The sequence below is a fragment of the Oryctolagus cuniculus genome, chromosome 16, assembly GCF_051225735.1.
Source record: "Oryctolagus cuniculus isolate XC-2025 breed Fujian yellow rabbit chromosome 16, ASM5122573v1, whole genome shotgun sequence".
In the NCBI taxonomy this organism is placed as follows: Eukaryota; Metazoa; Chordata; class Mammalia; order Lagomorpha; family Leporidae; genus Oryctolagus; species Oryctolagus cuniculus.
The window spans coordinates 58,082,504-58,110,322 of NC_142882.1; the positions used below are offsets into that span (position 1 = coordinate 58,082,504).

Here is a 27,819-nt window from a genome sequence, read left to right on the forward strand (position 1 = left end):
CACACTCCACATAATAGCTGGCAGCCACCATCCCTCTCAGCTCTCAGGACTATAAAAAGCACTTAAGGTTCAGCTTTCAAGACTATAAAAGTGAGAGCCAGGAAACCTGGGGTAGATTCAGCTGCCTTTTTCTTTAATTTTCCAACCACACGTTCACATAAGACTTGGAAGTAAATGGCTGGAGGAAAATGAAACAGGGAAGCCCCGCCCCCACCCCATCAATCTGGCCATTGCTGCAGACCCCTGTGAAGAGTGCTCTGACTGCTTTCTGACTCGTTCCCATGAACTCGCCAGCACGCAGCGGCCAGCCCTCCAGCTCCACTGCGCAGACAAGACCAAGAGCAGTGGACGCTCCCCTCTCCAGCATAATGCTGCGCTGGGCATCCGCCTTAGCAGGGAAGACGCTGCCTGACTTCCCTGTGACTCATATCACAGTGCCTGGGGTTGAGTCCTGGCTTCACTCTCATTCCAGCTTCCTGCTAATGCACACCCTGGAGGCAGCAGGTGACGGCTCATGTAGCTGATTCCTAGCCACCCACTTGGGAGACCTGGGTTGAGTTCCCGGCTCTGGCTTCATCCTGGTCCAGCCCCAGGTGTTGTGGGCATTTGGGAAGTGAATCAGTGGATAGGACACCTCTGTCTACCTTTCAAATAAGCAAAACAATTAAAAAAAAAAAAAAAAGAATGGTGCCAGTCTTCATCCTTCTCTACGTGTTGACAAGGTTTTACAGTGTTGTTAAGGAATGTTTTACAGTGTTAAGGAATGTTTCATTCCTTAAACTTTCCTATTTTCTAACACTGTCTCCTATTTTTCCTTTGGCAGTCCTTTTTTTTTTTTTTTAAGATTTATTTATTTGAAAGGTGGAGCTACAGAGAGAGAGAGAGAGAGATCTTTCATTTGCTGGTTCACTCCCAAATGGCTGAGGCTGGGCTGGTCTGAAGCCAAGAATTTCTTCCAGGTCTCCTGTGTGGGTGCAGGGGCCCAAGCACCTGGACTGTCTTCTGCTGCCTTCCCAGGCACATTGGCAGGGAGCTGGATTGGAAATAAAACAGCCGGGACATGAACCAGCACCCTTGTGGGATGCTGGTGTCACAGGCTGGGGCCCAACCCACTGGGTCACAGCACCTCTGGCAGTTCTGACTCCACCTCTTCCCTCCCTGGCTCCTCTTCTTCCACCAGCTCTTTCCACTTCCTTGAAGGCCATCCTTGATTTCATATGCTCTCCTTCTTCATCCTCTGGTGATTTTTAACAATGTCCACAGTAGCATAATGATCTAATCTACACCTCCAGTGTTTACCTGGGAGCACCACGCCTCTGGTTCTGCTACTGGATGCCAACACTCACAGTCAGCAAACATCTCCAAATCTGCATGCCTCAGACCATACGGCTTGTTTCCTCCAAAGCTTTTCCTCTTCCTGTCTTCCCCACTCCCCTCGTCACCCAGCCTGGAAATGCTGGAGCATCACTTTTTTTTTTTTCCATCTCTTGGTCTCCACATTCAGTTCATCTTATTTCTGACAAAACCCTGAGGATGTGTCTCTCCATAAGTACCTTGCCTTCTCTCTTGTCTCCCTGACTGCAGGTGCCCCTCTCCTTGCGAAGCCACACTGCTACTAGAATCCCTCTGTAACACAGAGATATGATGAGTGTCTGATGCAGTGGTGGGGAACCTTGTTTGTGCCAAGGGCCACTTGGATATTTATGGCATCATTTGTGGGCCATACAAAGTGATCAGCCTAAAAAAATAGCCTGCTATATGTTTAGTGAATTTTAGTGAGTCCCACCTGTGGTCACCTTGGCAGGGCCAGACCAAGTGATTTCATGGGCCATATATGGCCCAGAAGTTCCCCACCCCTCTGGTTTAGAAGTTTCCCAAAGGTAGATGACTTTATGGGCCGACTAACCTGGAACAGTACTGTTTTCTGGTGAGAGATGTGTCGTTCTATCAGGTTAGCATGCCCCTTCACCCTCCAGCATGGCCTGCTTGGATGATAAATTACGTGGTCACCCTGTCATGGCTAGCAGGCTAAAACCTGGCCCCATGCTCACTTTCTAGCTTCATCTTCCTCCACTCCCTCTGTCCACCTGTCACTCCCTAAACACACCAAGCTTTCGCTCACTTCATCTTCATTGTCCATGCTGTTCTCTCTTCCTGAACACCATCCCCCCATTTCCCACTTGTCAGCTTCCCCTTAGCCATCACTTCCCTGCCAAGGTAGCACCTGTTCTGTGAAACTACATGTTCTGTCTGCCCCCAACCCCATCTGTCAAGAGCCCTCCACTCCTCCCCCTGCTCCCCAGTGATCCAATAGCAATTTGTTCAAACCTCTGTCAAGTATCCCACTTTGAAGCTGGCTCAACACCTGGCACATTGCAGGTCCTCAAAGCGTTTCAGAAGAGAGGCTTTGAAGAAGCATCCAGGCAGCCGTACTTTCAGATGGCTCTGATTAGAATTAAACGCTTTTATCTTCCGTTTGGGACTTGCTTGAGAAAATCCAACATGTCACAGCCAAGTCTATTTCTTCTTCATCTGTAGGGTAATAAGAAGAATAATTGCTGCTGCCAAAACCTACCCATGTGAACTCAATAAGGTAATAAAAGCAAGCCCCGCTGTTGGAGAATAACGTGTTGAAATGGAGAGTGAGATGAACGTCCCGCCCCCATCATCTCTCTCCACAGCTGACATGGCCTGCAGGGTGCAGGCACAGGAAGAGAAGTCTGGCAGATGGTTAAACACAGCTGCTGCTCTCTCCTTCCCTCACTCATTCGTTTCTCCTGTGCCCCCAGTCGCACTGAACAGCCTGCTGGGGAGGTAGACAAACACAAGGCCAGGTGAAGCGCTATCCCAAGGGCCAGGAGAGCCCAGAAGGAATTCTGACGCTCAAGTCTGCTTGAAGAAGTCAAGGCAGATGGATGGCTCGGAGGATGCTGTATTGGACATCAGCCTTAAGGATAAAGAGGAGCACTTAGATTTGTTGACAGGGATGGTGAGCTGCCCTGGGTAAAAAGAGAGTTCTGTGCTCGTTACAAAAGTGGGGTCCACAGAATTTTAAGCTGTAACAGATTATAGAGATCTAATGGATCTGGTGGTTTTCAAACTTCTTTTGACTACAGCTCACATTAAGAGACACTTTCTATGACTCAGCTCAGTCTATATATAAAGTTCAGGAACCAATGTTTACTGATTCCCTTTGATATTATCTAGTTTTTCAATGCTATCTCCTTTCATTTGGACAGAAACTGGTCATGCTCAGCTGAATTGATCGCAACCTCTAGTTTGAAAGATCTTGACCTTATCCCTTCAGTTTTTCCTTGAGGAAACAATGACCCTTGAATAGTGAAACAGCCTAACCTGGAATAGTAAAGAAAAAATATGCTCAAATTCCAGTATGAAGAATTGGTGTTAGAGAGAACCTGTATCTAACTGGTTGTTGGGTATTACAGGAGAACTGCCTTTCCTGGAAGTCCTGCCCATCTTCTGGGGAAACTAAGGCACAACTCTAAATGAGCATCTGGGTATTTTCTATTCCCACTAAAATATCCTGGCCAGTTCAATACTTCTGAGTAGGAATTCCGCTTAGCTTGGTTCAAGGAGGGGTGATCCCACCTGAGGGGAATGGAGGGCCCTATTAGAGCCAGCTAGGACCTGGTCTGGATTGTATGACTCTCAACCTTTTTTGTTTGTTTATTTAAAAGGGAGAGAGAGAGACAGACAGACAGACATAGATCTTCCACCTGCTGGCTCATTCTCCAAATGCCCACAAACAGCCAGGGCTGAGCCAGGCTGAAGCCAGGAGTCAGAAACTCCATCCAGGACTTTCACATGAGTAGTAGGAACCCAAGTACTTAGGTCATAGACCCCTGCCTCCCAGGCTTATTAGCAGCAAGCTGGATCAGAAGCTGGTATGGGCTTGGTCCCAGGCACTTGGATGTGAGATGTGGGCTCCCAAGAGGCAGCTCAACTCTCTGCACCTCTATGTCTACCTCTCCCAGCCATTTGGATGCACATCCTCGTCCTCCAAGAGCCCCCAAAACTCCGCTGATAACAAGCTTTTCAACACGCTGGCTAGTGGGGGTTAATCCTATCGCTCCAGTGTATTGGGACAGGGACAAAAAACCAATATAATAACTATTGATCAACTTGAGTAATGGCTTACCACCTTTTAGATTTCACAGATCATTAAGAATATAAAAAGAGTTTAGGAATCATTGCCAGGGAGCCAATTTTTCTTTGTCCCAGATAACACTAAAACGAACAAACTCAAGAATCTCTTCTCCCCAAATTAGTGTGATCTGGGAGTGTAGCTACGCTACGAGTAGGAAGCATATAATCCTAAAGATATATAATCCTAAAGTCTCAGGTGTTGAGTACATTTAGCTTTTTTAGAGCTCACAAAACAACTGCTGCACTGTTCTGATTTTTCTTTCTTTTCTTTTTTTTTTTGTTTTTGACAGGCAGAGTTAGACAGTGAGAGAGAGAGAGAGAGAGAGAGAGACAAAGGTCTTCCTTTTTCCGTTGGTTCACCCCCAAAATGGCCGCCACAGCAGGCGTGCTGTGCCGATCCGAAGCCAGGAGCCAGGTGCTTCCTCCTGGTCTCCCATGCAGGTGCAGGGCCCAAGCACCTGGGCCATCCTCCACTGCACTCCCGGGCCACAGCAGAGAGCTGGCCTAGAAGAGGGGCAACCGGGACAGAATCTGGCACCCCGACTGGGACTAGAACCCTGGGGTGCAGGCGCCGCAGGCAGAGGATTAGCAAAGTGAGTTGTGGCGCCGGCCTGTTCTAATTTTTCTAATTCCACTGTAAAAGCTTCATTACAGAGTGCTGCTGGTCTCCACTCAGTTGCTGGAAGAACGGTTCTGACACACGTACACTTCTTCCAGAGGCTGTTTATTCGTGCTTCAAATGAGGGAATTCGGATTCTTTATGCCTTGCCTACCATGGAAGATATTTTATTTTAAATCATAAAAAAATCCATTAAGTAGTTTGGGAAATTGTACACAAGCCGTTAGCTAGATTACACTAATATGAAAAACAAGATGGTTCTTGTTATTTAGTTTGTCAAACCATCAGCATTTCAAGTCTGGCCTAGATCAGAATTGTTCTAGCGTTGTGTGCATGGACACTGGCTTCCCTTCCCTTCTCTGCGTGTTGAATGAGTTTACACAAATACCCCAGGAGGTGGCCTGGTTTCTCTGAAGTGTGCATGTGTCAAGCTAAGTTTTCCATGAGGTGGAGATTTTCCTTTTTATTTTTGAAAGTTGTACACCCTACATTCCTGTGTGAGCTCCAGAAGAAATTCTTTTGCTATTGAAACTCATGAGCTATTACCAGCAAATAAATATAAACTGACATTTAATTCAGAATGAAAACCCTTATGTATGAAAATGAAATGCTAACAGCAGCTGTCACTCTCCTCATTCACATTGGTCTTGATGGTATTTGTCACTTCTTTGCCCAATCACTGGTATTAGGGGTGGGGATGAAGCAACAGGGTAAGATTTATTATTAGGAGGCCATCTGCTAAAAGATAGACAGAAGAAACCAGAGAGATATGCAGTACATGAAAATGTTTCACCGAAATGTTACTTTTTCCTGAAGAAATTCTAGGTCTCTTCTAATGCTGCCCTGGAATTTCGATGAATCAAGATTTCAATTTATTGCAAACTCTAAAAAGTAATAATCCATCATTTCCAAACCTTTGACTTTTCTGTTTTCACAAGTTGTGTCCTTCCTAAAAGTGAATTTATCTTTTCCTTTTTTTTTTTTTTTTTTTTGCTTGCATTACAGGAACAACTGAAGTCTGGAATTTTTTTTAACCTCTTTCACATGTTTCTGATGATCAAAGCAGAATCAGAAACCTCATGGAGTTTTTTTGCTTCTCTTTTTGCCCTCTCTCTTTTAAACCTGTGTGGTTTTGTGTAGCACATTTTGTTTCCCAATCTGTGTGATTTTCTTGAAGCTTTGAATATTTACATGTCATAAAAAATGTTCTACATGTATGAAGGACAACACATTTTCTTGTAACGTCTGATCAAGTTGTTGCCTGATGCTTAGGTCTGTTTCAAAGAGGGAGACTGTAGTAGTGTTTTTGGCATTAGGATTCTAAGAAGTTTCAATATTTATCTGCGCTTAGTCTGTACATTTTGCCTCTGAGAATGATATGAAAATGTGTCTGCATTTGATCATTTTATCAGTTCCATGGACTTTTCTTCCATTCCTACTGTTACTGCTGCCGTTCAGGGCCTGTACCACGTTTTAAAACATTGTGTTAAGATACCTGCCATAACTTAATATTTGCCATCTAAACATTTTGAAGATGCAGCTCAGCAGCATTAAGCCTGTTCACATGGTTGTGTAATCCCTTCATCATCTCTTTTTTTTTTTCTTTTTTTGACAGGCAGAGTAGACAGTGAGAGAGAGAGACAAAGAGAAAGGTCTTCCTTTACTGTTGGTTCACTCTCCAATGGCAGCTGCGGCCAGCGCGCTGTGCGATCCAAAGCCAGGAGCCAGGTGCTTCTCTTGGTCTCCCATGCGGGTGCAGGGCCCAAGCACCTGGGCCATCCTCCACTGCACTCCCAGGCCACAGCAGAGAGCTGGCCTGGAAGAGGGACAACTGGGACAGAATCCGGCGCCCCAACCGGGACTAGAACCCGGTGTGCCAGCGCCGTAGGCAGAGGATTAGCCTAGTGAGCCGCGGCGCCAGCCTTCTTCTTCTTCTTCTTCTTCTTTTTTTTTTTTTTTTTTTTTTTTGACAGGCAGAGTTAGACAGTGAGAGAGAGAAACAGAGAGAAAGGTCTTCCTTCCGTTGGTTCACCCCCCAAATGGCCGCTACGGCCCACGCGCTGTGCTGATCCGAAGCCAGAAGCCAGGTGCTTCTCCTGGTCTCCCATGCGGGTGCAGGGACCAAGGACATGGGCCATCCTCCACTGCCTTCCCAGGCCACAGCAGAGAGCTGGCCTGGAAGAGGGGCAACCGGGACAGAACCGGCACCCCAACCGGGACTAGAACTCAGAGTTCTGGCACCGCAGGCGGAGGATTAGCCTAGTGAGCCACGGCGCCGGCCCCCTTCATCATTTTTAACTTGAATTACTGCAACCCTCTTCCAGGTCTAGTCTTGCTTCTAAGTTTTCAGCCATTAAGAAAGAACATAGACGTGCTATCTCTGTTGACTCATTTTCACCTGTGCATATAAGAAAACTGGAAAGAGCATTCTTTGTCATTTATTCAATGCTGTTGGCTTCAGAGCCACTGAGTGTTGAGTGCAAAGTTCTCAGGCCAAGGAAGCACAGGGACCTGCTGTTCTGGTTCCATCCCATGCTGCAGGTTGTTCCTGGCTCAGGACATCATAGCCCAAACAATTGTCCTGAGAATATAAAGGAAATATACATGCTCTGAAAAGCCGGAAGCAGAGATGACTTTACACAGTGAAACTTTGAGCTTGAAATCATGCAGAAATGAAGAAGGTGAGAGTCAGCCTGTTAGGCCAACCTCTTGCTGTGCATGTGAAGTTGCAGACACATGAACAGCCCGGATCCCCACCAGGACAGCTGATGGCGACAGCTGAGGCTAGATCCCTCTTGGGAAGTGGTGCTCCAAGAATGAGACGCAGCCCCCGCTCCCACCACGCAGGAGGGCTCACGAGGAAGGCGCCCCGAGAACGAGCAGCCCGCTGACACATGCTGCTGCGCTGGGAGCCGTTGGCAGTGCAGTTTCACATCACTAGATGTCAGTGTGGACTTTGCCAGGCGCCACCTTTCTGCCTTGGCAGCAGGTACACCAGGCATCGCCCAGGGCCCTTCCTCAAGTCCTGGCCAACGCAAGGGCTATTTTTGGAACCGTATTCTCACCAGCATATTTTGTCTACTTACAGATTTTGACTTTGCAGAGTTTTGAAAACCACTGACAGAAACCCTGAACCGAAGGTGGTTCTTTTGAACCCCGTGACCTTCTCATGTCCACTCCGGCATTTGGAAGGCAGCCTGTGGGGATGTTGCAAGGCAGCCGACGGAAAGTTCCACTTAGGGTCTGTTGAAAGCAGCATGCTAACCCGTAGGGCCGGCTTCAGGAAACACAGCAGCCTGAGCACCGTGGCTCAAAGGTAGGAGCAGGAAGCCAAGAAAACATGTTAGATTAGCCACAAAAGGAATTAGTGTCTGTGTTTCCTAGGTTTTTATTTTGAGGCAGTTTGTAATCATTGAGCACCTGAAACCTGAAAGAAGAGCCATTATATATTTTTGTTGTCATTGCTGACGTAATGAAGACTACAAATTTAACCGCTGAAAACGACGTATTTATTTTACAGTCCTAGAGGTCAGAAGTCCGACCTGGGGCTCAGTGGGCTGAAACCCAGGTGTCAACAGGGCTGCACTTCTCCTGCAGGCTGGGGTGGGGGGTCGGGGGTGGAGATCCTTCTCCTGCCTTTTCCTGGCTCCTAGAGGCCACCTGCATTCCTTGACCCTTGGTCTCCTTCTGCCTTCAAAACCCACAGTGGCCGATTGAGTCTTGTTTTGCATCACTCTGCCTCTGCCTCTCCTGCCTCTCTCTTTCACTCCCCAGGAACCCTGCGATTACACCCAGATAATCCAGGATCTGCTTTTTATTGTCAGATCCTTGGCTTCTTTACATCTGCAACATTTCTCTTGCCATGCCAGGTGATCTAGTCACAGGGTCCGGGGTGGGGTTGGGGGATATGAGGACAGGAACATCTTTGGGTGGATGGGAGCTACTGGAGTCATTCAATATGAAGTTTTTTAGGCAATGAACTGTTTGTTTATTAGAGGCGGACAGAGAGATGGGGAGTTGGAGGAAGGGGGAGGGAGAGAAAGGGCTCCTATCCTCTGGTTCTCTCCACAAATGCCCACAACAGAAGCAGCAGTCAGACACCAGAGCCAGGAATTGAACCCAGCACTCAGAAGTGGGACAGCAGCATCTTCTCTTCACCACTAGGACAAATGCCCACTCTGTAACAACCTCCCACCTTCAAAATAGTATTCATTTATTTGAAAGACAGAGTGACAGAGATCGAGCGAGCAAGTGAGAGAACAGGAGAGAGTCCTTCCATTAGCTGGTTCACGGCCAGGCTGAAGTCAGGAGCCAAGAACTCCACCTGGATCTCCTACGCAGGAGCCCAAGTACTAGGGACATCATCTGCTGCTTTCCCAGGCACATTAGCAGTGAGCTGGATCAGAATTGGAGCAGGTGGGTTTGAAATAGCGCTTTGATATGGGATGCTGGTGTAGTAGGTAGCTTAACCTGCTGTGCCACAGTGGCCCCTCAGTGAACTCTTTAATAGGCTAATTCAGGGTCATAGACAACTGCTGTTTGTACAGGAGACTGTGTTGGAAAAATAACAAGGCCCAAGTTGCCTTCACTCATGGAATGTTAACAACGAAGAGAAATAAATTTGCCACACCCAGCATTCATATTTGGTCTCCCTCCAATCTGACCGCACTAAGTCCACTGCCCCTCTTGACCCCTATCATCCTAGGAATAGCAGCCTGTTGGCACAGGAGGGGCACACAGAGAGGGCAGGAGAAGCACTGAGCAAACTGAAATGCAGTGCTGTGGCAGTCAGGCCGGGGTAGCCTGTGTGTGCTCCCATGCAAGTCCAGCACAGAGCTAGTCCTGTGTCTTGCCACAACCCACCCAAGAAATGTTTTATCTGTTGAGCCGGCGCCGTGGCTCAATAGGCTAATCCTCCACCTTGCGGCGCCGGCACACCGGGTTCTAGTCCCGGTTGGGGCGCCGGATTCTGTCCCGGTTGCCCCTCTTCCAGGCCAGCTCTCTGCTATGGCCAGGGAGTGCAGTGGAGGATGGCCCAGGTGCTTGGGCCCTGCACCCCATGGGAGACCAGGAAAAGCACCTGGCTCCTGGCTCCTGCCAGGATCAGCGCGGTGCGCCGGCTGCAGCGGCGGCCATTGGAGGGTGAACCAACGGCAAAAGGAAGACCTTTCTCTCTCTGTCTCTCTCTCTCACTGTCCACTCTGCCTGTCAAAAAAAAAAAAAAAAAAAAAAAAAAAAAGAAATGTTTTATCTGTTAAAGATTTGTTTATTACTTGAAAGGCAGAGTTGCAGAGACTCACTCCCCAAATGGCCACAATGGCCAGGGCTGGGCCAGCTGAAATCAGGAGGCTGATGCTTCTGGGTCTCCCATTGGGTGGCAGGAGCCCAAGCATTTGGGTCATCTGCTGCCGCTTTCCTAGGTGCATTAGCAGGGACCTGGATCTGGAACAGGGGGTTCTCAAACCAGCACTCATATGGAATGCTAGTGTTACAGGTGGCAGCTTAACCCCCTGTGCCACAACATAGGCCCAAGAAATGGTTTTGTGCTGCCCACCTAGAGTTCAGCTCCTTGCTTCTCCAGTGTGCTGTTTCCCTCCACATTGCTCCGCAGCACTGGCACCAGGAACCAGGAAGTGTGCCTGTCACTTTTGACTCAGCCTTCTCGGTCACACACAATAGCCAGTTGGTCTGCAAGACCCATGGAGGCTGCTGTCTCTCGAGGGTGCTGGAATCTGCCCCGCCTTTGCTCCAGTTCAGTTTCTCTTCCCTTCTTGCCTGGGTGACTACATCAGCCTCCTAACGAGTCTTGCATTTGACCAGCTTTCCTCTTTCAGATCAGTCCACTCCCCACAATGCCACCGAGCCATCTTTGCAAACCACAGGCAGGGTCATGCTACTTCCCTCTTTAGGAAAGCTCATTCGCAGCTGAGCCCAGCACAGCAGGCTGGTTACACGGTGCCCAGGCCTCCCTCTCCAGCCTGTCCTCTCACCTCTCCAGCTCTTCTCCCAGCTGTCAGGAACTGCTTGCAGTTCTTCAGACAACACAGCTCACCCCACCACATGTGCCCTTGATCCTGAGCGTCTTGGCCAGTGGACATCAACTGTCTCTCGAGACCTCCTTTGCTGTCACCCAGGGCCTGCTTCTTTGTCCCACTGCCCAGCTCCAGTATGAATTTACCACAGTGCAGTGTAATCACCTCTTTATTTATATCCAGGTCCCCTGACTATAAGTCATAAGCTTTTTGAAGGCAGGGACCGTGTTTGGTTCAGCTTCCCATGCCCAGTGTCAAAGCACATTTCATATGCTCAGCTGCTCTGTTTAAAGAATGAAGACCTCTCCAGGGTGGATCCTAAAGTATCCTGTACACCCGAGATGACCCCGCTCAGGGCCACGTTCCAAAATCTACTCAGTTGAGACTTACATCCCTAGAGTTGGGCCAGAGCCCCAGGAGCTTCTGGGAAACAGGGTGGGGCAAGTGGACCAGTTGCTCTTATTACTTTATTTTCTTTCTTGTTACTGGGGAAAGACAGTCCCTCAGCTACCTTACCTTTCCCACCCTGGTCTGACTTGGGGGCATAGATCGTTCAGTAGCCGCACAAAGGGAATTGGCCCCCTAAGGTATGGACTGCCCTGGCTGCCAAGTGGAGAAGACCGCGGACGTGACACCGGGCTTAATGTGGTGACAACAGTCAGCTATGGCGGTGGTATTACAGCTGCTGGCCTCTCACGGTCCACAGCAGTTACTGGAAGTCTCCTGTGTGCTGAGTGTCTTGGAGCTCTCTAGAAGCACGGTGGGGAGTTTAAAATAAAACAGAAAGAGCTCCTGTGCTTGGGAGGCTTCCAGACCTAGATTTAAAATATGAGCCTTGCCTTTGTTGGAGAGTTTTGCGGGAAGAGGTGGTAAGGCCAATGTCTTCTAGGACCTTCAATCATTCACGTACAACCGTGGTGATTTGAGCAAGTGGCAGGAGGCAGGGAGCAGAGTGCGTGTGCACTGGCAGGGAGACTGTGGCGTGATGCAGCAGAGAGCTATTTTCCTTCTAAGCTCGTCTTTCCCTCCTGTAGGGTGGGAGAACCCCTCAGTGCTGACCCCATGACATGCCTTCCTACGCCCCAGGAAAGAGCTGGGATTCCTTTCAAACACTATTTGTAGAATCTGAGCTTTCTCTGTAATGGAGGAGAGCATTCTAGACTGGGGTGCTCTGTGTTGAGGGTGTTTAAATAAGGGACTTTCGAGGATTTTGAAAAATATGTATTGTTTGTAAGCCAAGGTGAATTGGGAATAGAATATCTAAATTTAAGTTCTTATTAATACCCCATCCCATTTTGATAAGCAAGAATTAAGTTATTTTTGTTGGCAGGTGCTGACATTCTGTTCAAGCTGTTTTCTTTTTTAAACACTGTCCTCTCTGAAATGCATTTCTTGTTACTTAAACAATTTTTAATTTACTTGAGAAACATAAATAGCTAGATGGAAATTTCCTATCTGCCAGTTCAATCCCCAAGTGCCTGCAACAGCTGGGGCTGGGCCAGGCTGAAGCCAGGAGCCAGGAACTGAATCAAGTCGCTAAGTAGCAAGCACTCAGCAACTTAATTCATCACCCCTGCCTCGCAGGGTGTGCATTAGCAGAAAGCTGGAATTGGAGGGAAGCAGGGAATTGAACCCAGACACTCCAGTGTGGGATATGGACATCTTAACCACGATTTCAAACACAAAACAGCTCCTCAAGCTGTTTTTAGATAGCAAAATGATCCCTACATCTGTGTTAGACATAGCATAGGGCTCTGGCAATCAACTGGTTAACATGAAATTATTTTTTTTTTAAAGATTTACTTATTTATTTGAAAGTCAGAGTTACACAGAGAGAGGAGAGGCAGAGAGAGAGAGAGGTCTTCCATCCAGTGGTTCACACCCCAGATAGCCACAACAGCCGGAGCTACACTGAAGCCAGGAGCCAGGAGGTTCTTCCAGGTCTCCCACGCAGGTGCAGGGGTCCAAGGACTTGGGCCATCTTCCACTGCTTTCCCAGGCCATAGCAGAGAGCTGGATGGGAAGTGGGGCAGCTGGGACTAGAACCGGTGCCCATATCAGATGCCGGCGCTTCAGGCCAAAGCGTTAACCCGCTGAGCCACAGCACCGGCCCCATGAAATGATTCTGTGACACACTTAAGCCTATTCTGGACCCTAAAGGCTCTTTAGTCCAAGTGTCTAACCTGTAGAATCAAGAGAAATTAAAAGAAGAAGAAACGCTTTCAGAGCTAGTGATTTCAAATAGCTCATCTCTGGTCTCTTAATGACAATGTCTTTTTCAAATTCCGTCGATCTACCTGTCTCTATACATCTATTCATTTCATAGCCGAAAGACACAGATTTGTCATTATGACATGTAATATTATTATTATAACAGTGATGGACATACTTATTAGTACAGTATGCTAAACAATTATCTAATAACCCATGTCAATAATGCATTAAAATGATACAAAATGATGTAAGTTTCAGTGAGTAGTAGTATACATTAAATAGCACAATATCACAAGCTGGTAGAGAAGAGGTGCAATTTATTACAACCTGCTAGGGATAACAAAATTGAGATTAAAATTTGTTTATGTATTAACAAGTTTCACAGTAGTCACAGGTAGGGACTGAATCTTTTGTGACTCATAACCACCATGTGAGACTGGCATTATGATCAGGTACATTTTTCAGAGGAAACAGGTTTAGCCAGGTTAAGTGGCTTGCCCTAAATCCCTCAGCCAGTGTCAGAGTGAGCTAGGGCCTAACCCTAGTCTGAGCTCACCGACGTCATAGTGTGGGTTGATAATCCTGTTGTGATTGGCTCCTGTTGCTTGTTCATTAAAGAATCAATGAAAGTACAGAGAAGGCAGAACAAAAGTTTGACAAAGACATACAGACTACTGAATTATCTGAGAAATTACCCAACTATGTGATTTCTAAGTACTGTAATTTTAGTTTTAGAATTTAAGATACAAGTTTCTAATCACATTGAAGTCTTTTTTTTTTTTTTAAGATTTTATTTGAGAGGTAGAGTTACAGACAGTGAAAGAGAGAGACAGAGAGAAAAGTCTTCCTTCCGTTGGTTCACTCTTCAAATGGCTGCAACAGCCGGAGCTGCAGCGATCCGAGGCCAGGAGCCAGGAGCTTCTTCCTGGTCTCCCACGCATGTGCAGGGGCCCAAGCATTTGGGCCATCTCCTACTGCTCTCCCAGGCCATAGCAGAGAGCTGATCTGGAAGAGGAGCAACCGGGACTAGAACTGGCGCCCATATGGGATGCCAGTGCGCTGCAGGTGGAGGGTTAACCTACTGCACCACGGTGGCGGTCCCCACAGTGAAGTCTTGCATAATATTTTCTTTTTGGGAGGTGCAGAGAGGGAGTGGAAGAGAAGGGAAGCACAAATTTTTATGCACTCTAAAAAGTGAGCCTGGCTGGGAAGAACCCAGGGCCAAGTATCTCAATCAGTCATTTGTTTGCACACACTTCCGCAGCACTTACACAGCTTCCTTCTTCCTCATCTTCTTGCCTTTAAGTTAATCAACCAGGTTCAAAATCTTTGGGGAAGATGCAAAGCCAGTTTCTGAGTCAATAACCCATTCCAAAGCCTTTCTAAACAGACCCAGTTCATTCTCTGCACAACCCATGGCCGTTGTGGAAACTGGAGTTGTGGCAAGGCTCACCAGCATGCAAATGGGTCTGGAGCCATTTCTGTAACTGGTTATACAAGGACTTCAAGACACTGTTAATGATGAAGTCCTCCTGCATGTCGGTGGGGGCACTGCAGTAATGGACATTGTAGCCAGGCTTCTGCAAGTGCTCCAGGTCCCGTTCCTCCTGCACGCAGTGCGTCATCGGTAGCTGGAGGAACGCCCACCCATGACTATCAGTCACCGAGCTCATTCTTCTCGTACTGCCCTGCACCTGTGAAGAAACAGAACTCAAACACAGCCCGGACTGCTTCAGCAGTGCTTTCTGTAATGTGTATTGAGGCAAATTGTGTTAGACAGTCCATTTATTTAAAAATAAAATATCATAATAAGGGCGAAAAAGGCCTATTCAGGTAATTCTACAAACAGTCCTATTTTGGTGAAGAGACCAGGTAGTGCATAAACGCATGGTGGGTGGGGACATGGTGGGGAAGGACCATGGCCACCTTCTAAACACTGTAATGACAGAAGACAGAATGGTAAGATTTAGCAAAAAATGTAGTCTTGGAGCTGGCTGCAAGACAGCCTCTTTGTGAGACTGGGCCTGAAGGAAAGACTAATTAACATCACAAGCTCTTAAGTCCTATACAAAACTGCTGCCCCACATCTCAAAGGTCTGATCTAGTGCAGCTTTAAAAGAGGGGGTGCAGCAGGTGGTGGCTCAAGTACTTGGGTTCCTGCTACCCATGTGGGAGACCGGCTTAACCCACTGCACCACAGTGCCGGCCCAAGGAAAGCATCATTTAGGACCGGTGCTTCTCCGGGTGCAGTCTGAGGTCTGGTGGCAGCACCACCAGCATTTTGGGATGTAACCTTGAAAAATGAGAACCACTGAGTTGTTGATAAATGACAGTTCAAAATTGCTTACTAAATTTTCGCTTGAAATTAAAGTCACTGACCGTAAGAAGTAATTATAATTCAATATATGGAAATTAAATTTTTGAAACATTTATTCAATAGCAGAGTTACAGAGAGAGAGCTCTTCCATCTACTGGCTTATCCTCCAATGGCCACAATGGTCAAGGCTAGGCCAGGCTAAAGCCAGGAGCCCATAACTCCATCTGGGTTTCCCACGTGGGTGCAGGGGCCAAAAGTATTAGGGTCATTTTCAACTGCTTTCCCAAGCACATCAGCAGGGGGCTGGATCAAAAGTGGTGGGAATCAGTGCCCACATGGGGTGCCAGCACTGTAGGCCATAGCTTAACTCACTGCACACAACACTTCAATGTCATCTTCAGATGATTCCTCTGTGTACTCAAGTTTGCAAAGCACTCATTTAGACCATCATTTGTCAACTGCAGATTAAAACCCATTAGTGGGTTATAAAATCAGTCCTGTGGGTGGTGAGCAGGATTTTACAAAAGTAAAATAGAATGGAACAGAAAATGGAGTGGCTCCATGTGACATGGGCATTATCTCATAAAGCTTGCTTCAGTTCTGCCAAGGGGTGTACACCCCTGTGGACTGATTTGGACGACATAGTACTTCAGTTTTTGCAGAACCGGAAGGGTTTGTTAATGAAGCTATCCATTTTAAGTGAAGTCTGAACCATTTGTTGGATGATGAAACATCTTGACAGTTTCATGGGATTGCCGTTAGGTTCAGGGATTCAGAGGGCTGAGGAGAGCAGAGGGTGGAGACAGAGCGCCCACCACGAGGGAGCCGTCCAGGAGTCCGAAAGTGACCTCAAGGGAGGACTAGGGAGGAAGTACCTGCATGCACTCGATGATTCATTCTCATTTACTGTGCCATCACAGGTCTCAGGCGTTGTGTGAGACAGAAGGGGTACAGATGTGAGCTCCACCCTGGGTCCCACTGTTTAGTGACAAGAGGTCTAATACTGCAATCCGTGCTGCTCTACAGCACTGAACGGACACACAGAAGGCAGTCTGTGATGGTGGGCCGGGGTAGGGGGGCTGCAGGGGCATCTGTAGGGAGAAGATGCTCAAACGAATGACGACCACATGTTAACGTGATATTCCATGTAAAAGCATTGAGTCGCTTTGCTCTCACACTTAGTGTGCATGTGTACATCCATAACCATTCATATATTCTTCATGTACATATATTCTTGTTCAAAAACGTGATTACCATGCCCTTTGAAAGAATGAGAAAATCATTACATAAATGGCTCATTGCAAACATGGGGAGCGAGGAGGGAAGACCAAGTATTTCTGTCATTTGTACAAAAATATTATTTTCTTTTTTTAAATATTTATTTATTTACTTGAAAATCAGAGTTACACAGAGAGAAAAGGAGGGAGGGAGGGACGGAGGGAGGGGGAGAGAGAGAGAGGGAGAGAGGGAGAGAGAGAGAGAGGCTTCCAATCCCTGGTGCACTCCCCAAATGGCCTTAATGGTGGGAGCCAGGAGCTTCTTCCAGGTCTCCCACATGGGCGCAGGGGCCCAAAGACTTAGGCCATCTTCCTCTGCTTTCCCAGGGCATAGCAGAGAGCTGTATTGGAAGTGGAGCAGTCAGGACTCAAACTGGTGCACATACGGGACGCTGGCACTGTAGGCGCCAAACCCATATTATTTTCACATAGAGGATACGTCAAGGCTTTTCAGCATAGGTGGGTCGAATGTCCCGACCACGCTCGGCAGTCAAAATGCCACTCCATAGTTAAGAACACACTGGGAATTTTATTAAATCCCATTTTAGAGAAACGACAGGATTTTATGGCAGCAGACGCCCTAGGGTTTTAACACAAATATTCCAGGCAGGGAAGCTAAAACCCAAAAAGGTTAAAAAAATTGCTCCCTATCCATAACTTAGCCCTAAGGGGCAGGTGGGATCAACCTTAGCTCTCCCAGCTCCGCTCTGCCCCAGGCCCGGGGCTCCTTCAGGTCCGGTGGGCAGCCGCCGCCTTGGTCCTGTCTCCTGATTCCGCTGTTCTGTCAGTGTTAGCAGCATTGCGGAGCCTCTGGTTTTCATCTCTTAAATCAGCGTGTAAGGTAACACACACCCAAGTCAAACGCTCGGGACACAGGCACAGCCTTCACGCTCCAGCCTGCACACGCTCTTCTCCCGGGTCCGCGGGCCACGTGTGGAAGGAGGGGCCGCCTTCTGATTGGCGCCCCGAAGGACTCTATCCTCCAATCGGCGTAGGGCCAGAGGTGGCGGAGGGGGCGCGCCCTGGCCGGCGGGGCGGGGCCGGCGACTTGTCCATCATCGAGTCCGCGGGTGGTGGCAGCACCTACCACACCGCCTTACCTTGTTGAGGCGGGGCCGGGGCCGCGCGAGGCGGAGCCAGATCGGCGGGAGCCAATCCACGGGACGGAGCGAGGGGGGACGGGGGCGGGGTCTTCGCACGCAGCCCAAACACACGGGCCCGGGCGCACCCTGCAGCCGCGCGGTTTCTCGGCCTTCCGGTGTGAAGCCGGGGGAGCCTCCTCCCTCCTGGGCGCCCCCGCCCTACCGGCCCTCCTTCGGCCTGGAGAGGGGAGGGGGAGGCCGGGAGGCGGTTGCCGGGAAGCGCGCGCCGCCCCTCCGTCGCCTCCTCCCTTCACGCGCCACCCGTTTTCCCTCTTTCTCCGTTAATAACAGCTGGGTGGCGGGGGGAGGAGGGAAGGTGGCCCCGGCGGAGGCTGGGCGGGCGCCTCCCACTCAGCCGCGAGCCGCCGTGGGAGCCGGAGGATGGCGGCGGTAGCAGCGGCCGCCCGGGAGGAGGCGGTGCCGAGGCCCAGGGCGCAGAGCGCGGCGGCGGCGGCGGCGGCGGCAGAGCGCGGCAGCGGCCCGTCGTGGCGCACCAGAACCGAAAGCAGCGGCAGCCGCGCGGCCACCTGAGCGAACCCACCCCCGCCTCGGCCGGCGAGCGGCGCCCGCCGCCGGGCCCTCCCTCCTCGCCTCGCTTCGCCTCCCGCGCCCGCGTCAAGTCACCGGCCTCGGCCGCGAGAAGAGCGCGCGCCGGGCACCGACCGCCCCTCGGGGCGCCGGGCGGCGGCCCTGGACGTGCGGGGGCCCCTGTGGGCCGGCCGCGGAGCCTCGGCCCTGCCCGCTCGCTCCCGCCTTCCCGGAGCTCGGGGCGCCGCGCGCGGGCCCGGCCCGGGGCGAGGCGGACATGGGCGCCAAGCAGAGCGGCCCGGCCGCCGCTAACGGCCGCACCCGCGCCTACTCGGGCTCGGATCTACCTTCCAGCAGCAGCAGCGGCGGGGTCAACGGAACGGCGGGCGGCGGCGGCGGCGGCGGCGGAGCTCGGGCCGCGGCCGCGGGCAGGTTTCCGGCTCAGGTGCCCGGCGCGCACCAGCCTAGCGCCTCGGGCGGCGCCGCGGCGGCCTCGGCGGCCCCGGCGGCCCCGCGGAGCCGCTCCCTCGGCGGGGCCGTGGGCAGCGTGGCGTCGGGGGCCCGCGCGGCGCAGTCCTCCTTCAACATCCCCAACAGCAGCAGCGGCCCGTACGGCTCGCAGGACTCGGTGCACAGCAGCCCGGAGGACGGCGGCGGCGGTGGCGGCGGCGGCAGCGGCAGGGACCGGCCGGCGGGCGGGGGCCCCGGCGGGCCGCGCCTGGTGATCGGCTCCTTACCAGCCCACCTCTCGCCGCACATGTTCGGAGGTACGGCCCCCTTCCCCGCGCGCCCGGCCCCGCACGTGGGCCGCGGCCACCGGGTATTTTTGCCCTTCTCCTTTTCGCTTACCGTCTTTGGGTGCTGGGTCTCCGGCGCCCGGGCCGCTCACAGGGAAGGGAGCGCACTTAACCCCTGCGGTGCCGCGGCCGCCGGTCGTGCACCTGCACGCTCACCCGGTGGCTGCCCCCTGGAGAGCCGTGAGGGCGGGGGGAGTGGAGCAGGTGCTTCTTTAAGACCGACCAGCATCTCTCGTGGTTGTGGCTTGCAGCCCCCAGGGAGGCAGGAGGAGACCCGGTGCCAAATGTGGTTCTGTCTGGGAACTTGGTGTGGGGAGCGGCACTAAGGGCCCGGAGTCAGGGGCTCTCCGACATTGGGGGATTCGAGAAAGCGGGGAGTTAATAGCTCTTTGGAGCGAATGGTTTCACCTACTGTGTACTTTTTAGTTGCGTGAGGGCGGTAGCAAAGTGTGTTCTTTAACCCAGCAAACCGCTTCTACAGACTATGGTTAATGTGCTTAATTTGGACGTAAAAAAAAATTAATGGGCTTAATTTGGACGTAAAAAAAATCGCGACCAGTTTCTTAAGGAGGGACGCTAAAAATGATTACCACTCTGCCCACAAGGTGCAGTAGCTGGCCAGGAGCTTTAGGAGAGCAGGGTTGCCTGGAGTTAAGTGGCTGATGAGACAGGGACGTTCTTGCTAGCAAAGCCATGTTCTGGAGGATGCACTGGGTCTCAGGAAACTGAGCTCGGCCTGTCCAGTTGTGTTTTTTGGGCTGACCTCCTTCCAGTCGGGCAGTAGTGTGTGACTGTCCTCCCTGCCCCCCACCCCCGACCTGATACCAGGTAAATTCATGATGGAGTGCGGTGGAAATCTCGTCTGTCCCCCCCCCCCCCCCGCGCGCGCTTTGGCCCCTTGGGGAGCGGAGTTGGTGAAGTGCAGTGTTGTGGTTAGCTACCCTGCCTGCTAGCCTGAGTTAGGATGGGAACCTCGTGTGTCCCGGCTCTGCAGTCCTGCTGTCACACTCACTGCACGACCATGCCTGCCTTGCTTTGTTGTAATTTCTGCGTATGTAAACTGAAGTGTTGGTGTTTACTGAAACTGGTCCATCTTTTAAAACTGTCTTGTTTTCAAGGAGTGCTGCTTGTGTCCTTACGTGATTTGCTCACAGCTGACGCGGGTGAAGGTGCTGTGGGCACCGTGGGGAGGAGTGCTGGTTTCCTGGGAACTGCAGACTGGCTGAGAATCAAGGATTACTGGCTTTTAAAGGGACTTATGTTTTTGAAATGAAAATTCTCACTTAGCAGTTATGATCATCAGAAGATACGGATGTTGGAAACTTGCTAGAGGGGAAAGGCTTGTCAAATTAATAGTTAATAGTTATTCAACATACAGACGATTTTTCACTTCTTAAAGTGCTGATCTCTCCCTTTGGCAGTATATTCATATGCATTTAGTGTAAATATATTCCATTCAGAGCTGGAGACAGTTGACACCCACAGTAAAGTAGCCAGTGACAAAGACCTAGTTGCTGAAAGTTGAAGGAAAAGTATATATCTTTTTTCTTAACTGAGTTCTTAGATTTGTGCACTTGGAAAATAGTTCTTTTGGTGCTGCCGGGCTTAGGATGACTTGAGGATTTTTAGCAGGACAGTGACACTGTCTGAGGACCTCGTGACAGCCTTCTGTGTGGGTCCTTGGAGAGAATTGAGCCCTAATATCCTAAGGTGTCTGTTGTGTGCAGTGAGGTGATTTTTCTCCAATACCATGATGCAGGTGAGAAAGCTAGGTTGAGAAAGGCTGGAAGCAGGTCTGAGAAATTACCTGTTCTTATATGATGGAATCAGATCAAAGTGCCACGGCCTTAAATGCTGTTGGGACAGGGAGATGGAATAAGGCACTGCCTTAATGAGATTTGTGGATGAAAATTTTTTTAATTTTATTTATTTATTTATTTGACATGTAGAGTTATAGACAGAGAGAGACAGAGAGAAAGGACTTCTGTTGGTTCACTCCCCAAACGGCCGCTATGGCCGGCGCTTGCGCCGATCCGAAGCCAGGAGCACTTGGGCCATCCTCCACTACCCTCCTGGGCTACAGCAGAGAGCTGAACTGGAAGAGGAACAACCTGGACTAGAACCCAGCGCCCATATGGGATGCTGGCGCCACAGGTGGAGGATTAACCAAGTGAGCCACGGCGCCGGCCTCCATGGATGAATTGTTAAGGAAAATAGAAACATATTTCTCTTCCTCCTTAGATTTCAGGAGCTAGGTGATAACTCATTTTAAAATTAGATGTTCTTATACTTCAGGTCAGTTTTTTAGTATATGTTATACTATGTGAATGTGTTTATGCAGTTACAAATTGTACAAATGTTTGCACATATATAAAGTAATTCCTGAAAATCGAGGGAGTATTTTGAAGTAATGGAAAGTTATTATTTTAATTTGGAGGTTATTTTGATTTTATTATTAATGGCTCCAAATAAGAAAAATTTAGTGAAAATTAACCTCCTTTTTTGGACTGTCATAATTTATTGAAAATGAAACACTAAAGGTAAACAATACCACTTTTTTTTTTTTTTAAAGAATCTGCCAAGTCAAATTGTTAGTAGCTCCATCTTAATGAATCACCAAATTGAAAAAGAAGGTTTTCTATGTTGGTTTTAAGCTTTGCTCTTATTTAGATATATTTAGGCTGCATGCACTCTTAGTTCTTTCTAGAGAACTGGAACACAGCTGCCTAATTCAGATACTTCAGTTTGCAGAAATTTAGAATTGAGTTATGGGGCATCGGTATACAATTACAAAAGAGTTTTTGGGTGAAGTAGGTCTTTTGTTATTTGTTTACTGGTGAGTTTGATACTATTAAAAATGAACCAGCGTGTTCTCCTGACTACTACTAGTATTTATCTTTGTTTTAGAACAGGGTTCAGTCCAATATTTGTTAGCCTAGGTAGTATCTTAGAATTTGTTTGGCTTTATTGTATGTCTGTTTTTCCCACTATGAAGTTGCTGATGTTCATAAAACAGTATGGGTAGTGAAAGAACCTCTGTTTCTACATCAAAGATGCAAGTGTGCATGTGTTGGACTATAAACATATACCAGTGGAGATTATTTCCAGAGGAATTATGTAGACTTCCATATGGATGCTGGGTTCGCAAGTAAGAAACACATAAAATGAATTAGTTGGAGATAATCAACCCTTGGTACTGTGTTGCTTTTGTCCTCCTAAGTATCTGGCGCTTGGTGGGGGTGTGGTTTGCTTGATTGTAATTGAGGTACCTCCTGTTACTTAGGAAACATTTTTGCTTGTATTGAAGGAGCGTGTATTATTTCTTAAAACTGAGTATGTTTAATCTATTTCTAGAGAAAGATTTATTTCTTTAAATTTTCAAGACAGGTGTCGAATTTTATGGTGTTGGATTATCTCCATTAATTGTTATTGAATTTTTCTCAGTTGTTACTTCTTACTAGTATCAAGTACCAAAATGTTTGAATTTGGGATACTGTAATTAATCTTCCAGTTCTTTTATTCAATTGAAGACTTTTCTGGGGAGTGGCAGAAAAGCAATGTCTGCTTCTGCCTAAGAAAAATGACACTTCTGACCACAATTCCTGCCACCCTTTAAAAAAAATGAGACCTTCAGTGATTAATGTTTCTCATTTGTAATCTGGTATATCTATTCTATTTTTAATTTTTAAAAAAGATTTATTTATTATTTGAAAGGAGAGTTACAGAGAGGCAGAGGCACGGAGAGTGGGAGAGGGAGAGAGGGAGAGAGAGGGAGAGAGAGAGACTTCCATCTGCTGATTCATTTTCCAAATGGCCACAACTGCAAGAGCTGGGCTGATCTGAAGCCAGGAGCCAGGGTCGTCTTCTGGGTCTCCCAGGCAGGTGCAGGGGCCCAAGGACTTGGGCCATCTTCCACTGCTTTCCCAGGCCATAGCAGAGAGCTCGATTGGAAGTGGAGCAGCTGGGACTGGAACTGGCACTTATATGGGATGCTGGTACTGCAGATGGTGACTTTACCTGCTATGCCACCGCGCCAGCCCCCATATATCTTTAGATATTATAGGGGAGACCCCTTACACTGTATGCTGTGCTATGCTAACATGTGACCTGTGTCGTGGAAATTTTTGAGAGTGCTCTTGACTGCAGAGTAGAAAGTGGCCTGGAGAGAGGAACGGCATGATGCACAGGGCAGCCATCATGGGCTCTGAGAGCCGTGTGACCAAAGAACCCGGGTGCTTTGCTGGCTGCTGTGGTGCCTGAGAGACTAGGAGCTCTGTCGTCTTACTAATGGATCATGTGTCCAGTGAGTTCCTTACTTCCCTTTAGTTTGGATGCTTCATCTGCTGACCTCTAAGTGGGTTCTTATTTCTAGTTACCAAAGTGGTCAATTAGAGCCATTTGTTTCATATTGTTCTGTGTTTCTAAGGAGAATTGCTTTAATGTTATTTCATGTACAAGGTATACATACAGTTGGGTGTATTCAAAATAGATTGAAAGAGAACTGTGGTACATGCCTTATATAGCAAAGTACTTCCCAAGTTTTACCTTGTTATGTAAATAATTCTTAGTACTGTTGCTTATTTGAAATGTTTTAATTTTGCATATGCTTGTCTGATTCCACATGTATTTAGGTGTTTAGAAATTGTGGGAAACATCAACTTTGGCGCACTGCGCTGATCTAAAGGTAGGAGCCAGGTGCTTCTCCTGGTCTCCCATGGGGTGCAGGGCCCAAGCACTTGGGCCATCCTCCACTGCACTCCCGGGCCACAGCAGAGAGCTGGCCTGGAAGAGGGGCAACCGGGACAGAATCCGGCGCTCCGACCGGGGCTAGAACCCGGTGTGCCGGCGCCGCTAGACGGAGGATTAGCCTGTTGAGCCGCGGCGCCGGCCCTGATCAGAGAATCTTAAGACTCCATTTTAAATGACAGAAACACATCCCAAAATAGCATTAAGTAGAAAGATGATATTGTCTCAAACCATTGGAAAGGGTTCTAGGGTAAGTGACAGAATTGAAAAACAGGTGCAGGAAGGAAGGTTCCTGGAGCTGAAATGTAGCAGTTCTGTGTGTGTGTGTGTGTGTGTGTGTGCGCGCGCATGCATGCTCCCTAATGTGTTTGCTTCTCTAGTTTTCTGACTCTTCCATTGAATGCAGGCCTTCTTCAGCCTGATGGCCTGCGGCTCGCAGTTTCAACCACAGGTGATCCTAGAGGACTGAAGAGAGTATGTCCCTCTGCCTTCAGCAGCAGGACGCGTGATAGCAGGGTTTGAGTCCTGTGCCTGTTCATAAATCAGTCACCAAAGAACAGGAGATTGGATTCGGTTCACTCTGCTGTTGTAAGAGCAGTGCCTTCCAGTTGGACAGCTGTGAGGTCTTGATTTGGAGTCTCCAGGTTTCCTGTCTGTCAGAGCACTTCTTCAAAATCCGCCCATCTGGTCTCTGAAATCTCAGTTCCTTAATAACTCTCCGCTTATCCAGTCTTTCCACCATTTTGTCATTTACAGACTCCTGCAGAGGGGTGCCGTTGGTTTCTCTGAAAGTCTTACTATTACAAATTTAACTGTCTTTATAGAGGTTGAGCTAAATGACTTTTATCAAGTAATTTATGGATTGGGACAGTTAGTGATTTTATAAGCTCAGTCTCCTTTGAGTCTCATGAGAAGTAGGTAGATGTCTTTCGTCTGTTTTCTGTTGCCATAACTGAATACTTGAAATTGAGCTTATTTAGGTCAAGTTGCTGGAGGCCGAGAAGTCCAGGGACACAGTGGTGGTATCTGGTAAGGGCCTGTGTGCTGCCTCCCAAGGCGACACATGGAGAAAGCAAGCCTGTGAAGTTGGGTCTCACTTCCTCTTCTCATACAGCTGCTAATGCCATTGTGAGGGCCCCACCCTCAGGCCCTCACCTAATCCTAATTACCTCCCAAAGGCCCCACCTCCCAGAACCATCAACAAGTGACTTTGAGTATTAAGTTGGCAACTTGTGAATTTAGGGAGACACACCCTGACCATAGCAGTAATTTCCTCAGTTGTTACTTGGGGATGAGACTCACCAATTAGATGAGCTGCTTACATAACATTGATTTCGTGTTGTAAAGTATATGGAACCTGATTTCTATTAGTAATTTAGAGGCCTGTTCACAGTTGATTTTCTTTCCTATGCAGTTTCACATTTATCTTTTGTGCTTTTTTAAAAATTGACTTTGTTTTTAAAAAAAAAAGTGGTTTTTTTTTTTTTTTTTTTTTTTTTTTTTTTTTTTTTAGATTTATTTGAGGCCGGCGCCGTGGCTCACTGGGCTAATCCTCCACCTGCGGCGCCGGCACCCCGGGTTGTAGTCCCAGTTGGGGTGCCGAATTCTGTCCCGGTTGCTCCTCTTCCAGTCCAGCTCTCTGCTGTGGCCCAGGAGTGCAGTGGAGGATGGCCCAGGTCCTTGGGCCCTGCACCCGCATGGGAGACCAGGAGGAAGCACCTGGCTCCTGGCTTCGGATTGGTGCAGCGTGCCGGCCGCAGGGGCCACTTGGAGGGGTGAACCAAGGGAAAAAGGAAGACCTTTCTGTCTGTCTGTCTCGCTACTCTGCCTGTCAAAAAATTTTTTTTATTTGAAAGCATGACAGAGAAGGAGAGCAAGGGAGGAGTGTGTGCATGCTTTGAGCTGGTTCTCTCCCTACATGATCAGGACAGCTGAGGCTGAACCAGGAACGCCATCTGGGTTTCCCACATGGGTGGCAGGGGCCCAAGTATTTGGGCCGTCTTCTCCTTTCCCCAGATTTATTAACAGGGAGCTGAATTGGAAGCAGAGCAGCCAGGACTCAAAGTGCGCTCCATTTGCACCTCAAGTGGGGCTTCACTTGATGTGCCACAATGCCAGCCTAAAATGTGTTTAGTCTTGCAGCTCTCCCTCAGTTGTGTAAATAAATCCCTGTTCACACAGGTATTGTGTGAATTTCCTGCTGAAAAGTCTCTTCTGGGATCCCCTGGCTCGTTCTTTTCTCAACTATTTCTCCTGAGATCTCTGCTCAACAGCTTGGAGATTACTTTTGCTTCTCTCCTGTTCTGTCTGCTTTCCTGATCTCCTGTCTTTTCTTAATGTTCTACATTGTTTTTGGTGGAACTCAACCCCACCATGTCCTACTGAGAAAAAATGTGTATAAACTAAAAGGCTTTCAGACTATAATGTGTGAAAATACTCTATTTCTGTCCTTACTCTGGCTTGACAACACATTCTAGGTTGGAGATATTACCCTCAGAATCTGTAACGTGGTGCTCTGTTGCCTTCTGACCCTTAATGTTGCTGTGGAACACACCAAAGTGGTTTGTATGGAATCCCCCCAACCCACCTGTTCCCACCCCCCAGGCTTTTAGAATCTGCTCTCCTAGGGTTGGAGCATGTCTTAGGTGGATCTGTTTTCATTCATTGTGTATTTGGTGGGCCCTTCCAGTCTGCTCTTTTGTTTGGGGCAGTTTTTTTTTATTTCTGTGATGATGATTTGATGTTGGTCACCTAGAGTGATCCATTGCTTTTTGTTTTTCTCTTCTGTTTTTCATCTCTTTGCTTTTGTTACTTTTTATAAGGCCTCCTCCCCCACAACATTATCTTGTAAACCTTTAGTTGATTTTCATTTCAGTAATTTTTAATTTTTAATGTTTTTAAAAATTTCCAAGAGCTTTTTATAAAATTGTTTTTTTCATATATGTCCAATTTTGTTCTGTGGCTATAAGATCTTTTTCTGTTTCTAGTATGTATTTGTATATGCATAAGTTTGTGTATATGTATGTGCCTATATATATGCACCTGTATATGTGTTTTTGCATATATGTACCTTTGTATATTGCATGTATGTGCACACACCTACATATATATGAATGTATACATGTATTTGTATCTGTACCTACATGTATAGTTATTTTGCGCGTGCATACATGTGCTGATGTGTATTTGTACATGTTCATACCTGTGTTTATGTGCGTGTGTGTGTATATATGTACTGGTGTGTATGTATGTGCATATATGTACCTGTGTCTGAGTGTGCTTATGTATATGTGTGCTGTTTTCTTTTTCCTGGCCACCCAGTTTCTTAGTTGTGTTTTCTTTTTGCTTGTCCTTAGTCTTTTGTTTGATACTTTTCTCAAATGTTTGCTACTCTTCCGCTGATTATTGAAAGAGGGTCATTAAAAAGCTGACTGGAAGCTCTCTATGCAGGTACAGTTATATGTCTAGGATCTTTGTAATGTTAAATTATTGTCTTTTTCTCCTGGGTTGGTCATATTTTCCAGTGGCTTTCCTTGCCTGGAAGATATAACTTTTTATGCCAGTGTTCTAGGAGCAGAGTGAGGAGGTTGAAGAGTCATACTCAGTACCAATGTGATACCTCTGCCTTCAGCTACCCATTGTCCTCAAGTCCAGAAAGTTTTCCATCTCCAAATAACAAACCTCCAGTCTGATGCTTGGGTCAGGTCGCCCAGCTTCTGGAAGTCAGAGAGGACAACTAGGGAGGTTTAATGGCTTCTTGCACAGCCTGGCGGTGAGTCTTTCTCTTCAGATCCGCCTCATCCCTGCTTCCAGGGATAACTTAATGCTGGGTGTAAATCTGGCTGCTTTTCTGGTTCTGCAGTGGAAGTTATTACACACTTGCTTTCTTTTAGTCATTTTTAGTTGTGCATTTGGGCTGAGCAGGGGCTGATGGATGTGTCCAGCTGGTCAGCTCTAACAGGAAGTACTCATTTTTAATT

General features: G+C 48.2%; 1 protein-coding gene and 1 long non-coding RNA gene across 4 annotated transcripts in view; one reads left to right on the forward strand and one right to left on the reverse strand.

Annotated features, from left to right (window-relative positions):
• Positions 1-12,601: 12,601 nt before the first annotated feature.
• LOC138845868 (uncharacterized) lies at positions 12,602-19,266 on the reverse strand. Its single transcript, XR_011383132.2, has 2 exons — positions 19,146-19,266; positions 12,602-13,001 (listed from the first exon to the last, which is right to left on the reverse strand). It is a non-coding gene; the product is annotated as an uncharacterized LOC138845868 (long non-coding RNA).
• The window catches only part of ZNRF2 (zinc and ring finger 2), a 98,223-nt gene continuing 88,529 nt past the window's right edge, over positions 18,126-27,819 (forward strand). Inside the window, exon 1 of one of the 3 annotated variants that reach the window (XM_070059696.2) lies at positions 18,126-19,063. In XM_070059696.2, the coding sequence (XP_069915797.1) occupies positions 18,574-19,063 (490 nt within the window). In that variant the 5' untranslated portion in view covers positions 18,126-18,573. The remainder of the gene's footprint in view (positions 19,064-27,819) is intronic. The other 2 variants (XM_070059697.2, XR_016223002.1) reach the window with 2 other exon arrangements.